We start from the raw sequence: 1,913 nt of genomic DNA, 5'->3' as shown, positions 1-1,913 counted from the left end.
AATTACATTTGTATTCTCATTGTAGCCTAGGTTGGGATGGGAGTTTACATGTATATTCAGCCCCCACCAAGGCTTTGCATACATCCATGTAGAGCAAGTGTCGGGTCTTTAGTACCTTTCGAGTTTTTTTGCAAAAACATCAATGGCAGCTAAAATATGTCGCATGATAATTTGCTTTATGTTCAACCTTTAAAAAGCCCTAAAAAGTTACAATTGCATAAACAAATATTTTTGAAAGCAAACACTTGGAAAGGAAAAGAGCTAATCTGGGACGTGGGCCCTTTGTAATTTCACTTCTGGTTGCGATATGTCCTACGTGCAGAACTGGTCTAGAGGATGGGAAGCATGCCTTCTACGAATGTCCCAGATATTAGAGAGTATAGGGTAGAATTGGAAAATGGGTCTCAGGCAACATAGGGGTGCAAGGGAATTGGATCTTCTGCAAGGTAATTGGATCTTCTGCAGACTAGACACTGCTAATAGAGCCAAGGGAATTGGATCTTGTGTGTTCATGTGTTGGTCAATATATTAGGTTAATAAATTGGATGATGCTACTACGGTACAATTAATTCAAGCCATATCCAGTTGAGGGTGCAGGCATATATCCAGACAGGTATAAATATAAGATTCCACCACGTGAAAGAAAAATCAAGTTTATTCCAAAGCAGTCGGTCCATTTATCACCCAATTCCAGAGCTACAATTAGTGCACACAGGGAAGTTATGTTCACCAGGAAAACACAGCTACAAACACGTTTTCTTGATCCACCTCACGAAAACAGCACTCCACACTAGGGTGATAGCAACAAGAGGCATGCATGCACCACACACTCACACACCAAAAGCCACACATAAAGCGCATACATCCCCTTTCCTCCCAAAGGAGGGCATGGTCAACGATCGGTTCAAAGTAATAACCTATCATTAAACCTAAAATGTACGGTAATTACAAGATTAAGCTTCAATCAAGTCCTGATATGAGCCTCAAAATCTAGAAAATAGGTGGTGTTCAGAAACACCTTTGAAAAGAAATGATCTAAGCGCTGGTAAATTTGGTAACAGCCTTGGTGCCCTCGGACACAGCATGCTTAGCAAGCTCACCGGGCAAGATGAGGCGAACAGCGGTCTGGATCTCCCGACTAGTGATAGTGGGTTTCTTATTGTAGCGGGCTAGGCGGGCAGCCTCCTGCGCAAGCTTCTCAAAGATGTCGTTGATGAAGGAGTTCATGATGCCCATAGCCTTGGAGGAGATGCCGGTATCCGGGTGCACCTGCTTAAGAACCTTGAAGATGTAGATCTTGTACGTCTCCACGCTCTTCTTGGCCTTCTTCTTCTTCTTCTCGCCGCCTTCCTTAGCCGCAGCGGGCTTCTTCTCTGCAGCAGGCTTCTTCCCGGCGGGCTTCTTCCCGGCCTTGGTGGTTTTTTGGGCCTTCTGCTCGGCCTCCGCAGCAGCAGGAGCGGGTTCTTTCGACTTGGGAGCCATGACAGAGGATGGGTGATGGGGGCACAAACGCAAAAACACAGGCAGCCCTAACGCGCAGAAAGGGAGTGATAATGGCTTTGAACACGGCACCGCTTTTATACAAGCTTTTTTCCTTTAACCAATCGAACCAAAGTTTGCAGATCGCCAGCTCATCAAACGTGCGATGTTCATCCAACGGGTAATCTCCTTCGAAATTTTCCCGGCTCTCGAAATCTTCCAGCAAGGGCAAAGTTTGAATTGTCCTCCCTCTCCTGGCATCATGTGCCGTTCGATACTCCCACATCCAACGGCTAATCTCCTTCGAAATTCATTCAAACTCAAAGGGCAAAGTTGCCAAGGCAAGGCTCCTACAATCAAGGCCTTGTTGCTGAATCCGTTGTGTTAGCCTTCCCTTCTAGGATTAGGGCTAGGGTTTCCATAGCAAGAGGACT

General features: G+C 45.8%; 1 protein-coding gene across 1 annotated transcript; it reads right to left on the bottom strand.

The window, feature by feature from the left end:
* Positions 1-901: 901 nt before the first annotated feature.
* LOC147607786 (histone H2B.9-like) lies at positions 902-1,563 on the bottom strand. The gene has a single exon (XM_086789916.1). It carries the CDS (start codon positions 1,480-1,482, stop codon positions 1,036-1,038), a length of 447 nt encoding a protein of 148 aa, XP_086646042.1. The 5' UTR covers positions 1,483-1,563; the 3' UTR covers positions 902-1,035.
* Positions 1,564-1,913: the final 350 nt, after the last annotated feature.

This window comes from Cibotium barometz, chromosome 54 (genome assembly GCF_041138505.1).
Source record: "Cibotium barometz isolate CiBa-2024 chromosome 54, ASM4113850v1, whole genome shotgun sequence".
Taxonomy (NCBI): Eukaryota; Viridiplantae; Streptophyta; class Polypodiopsida; order Cyatheales; family Cibotiaceae; genus Cibotium; species Cibotium barometz.
This window is presented reverse-complemented; position numbering and strand designations above follow the sequence as displayed.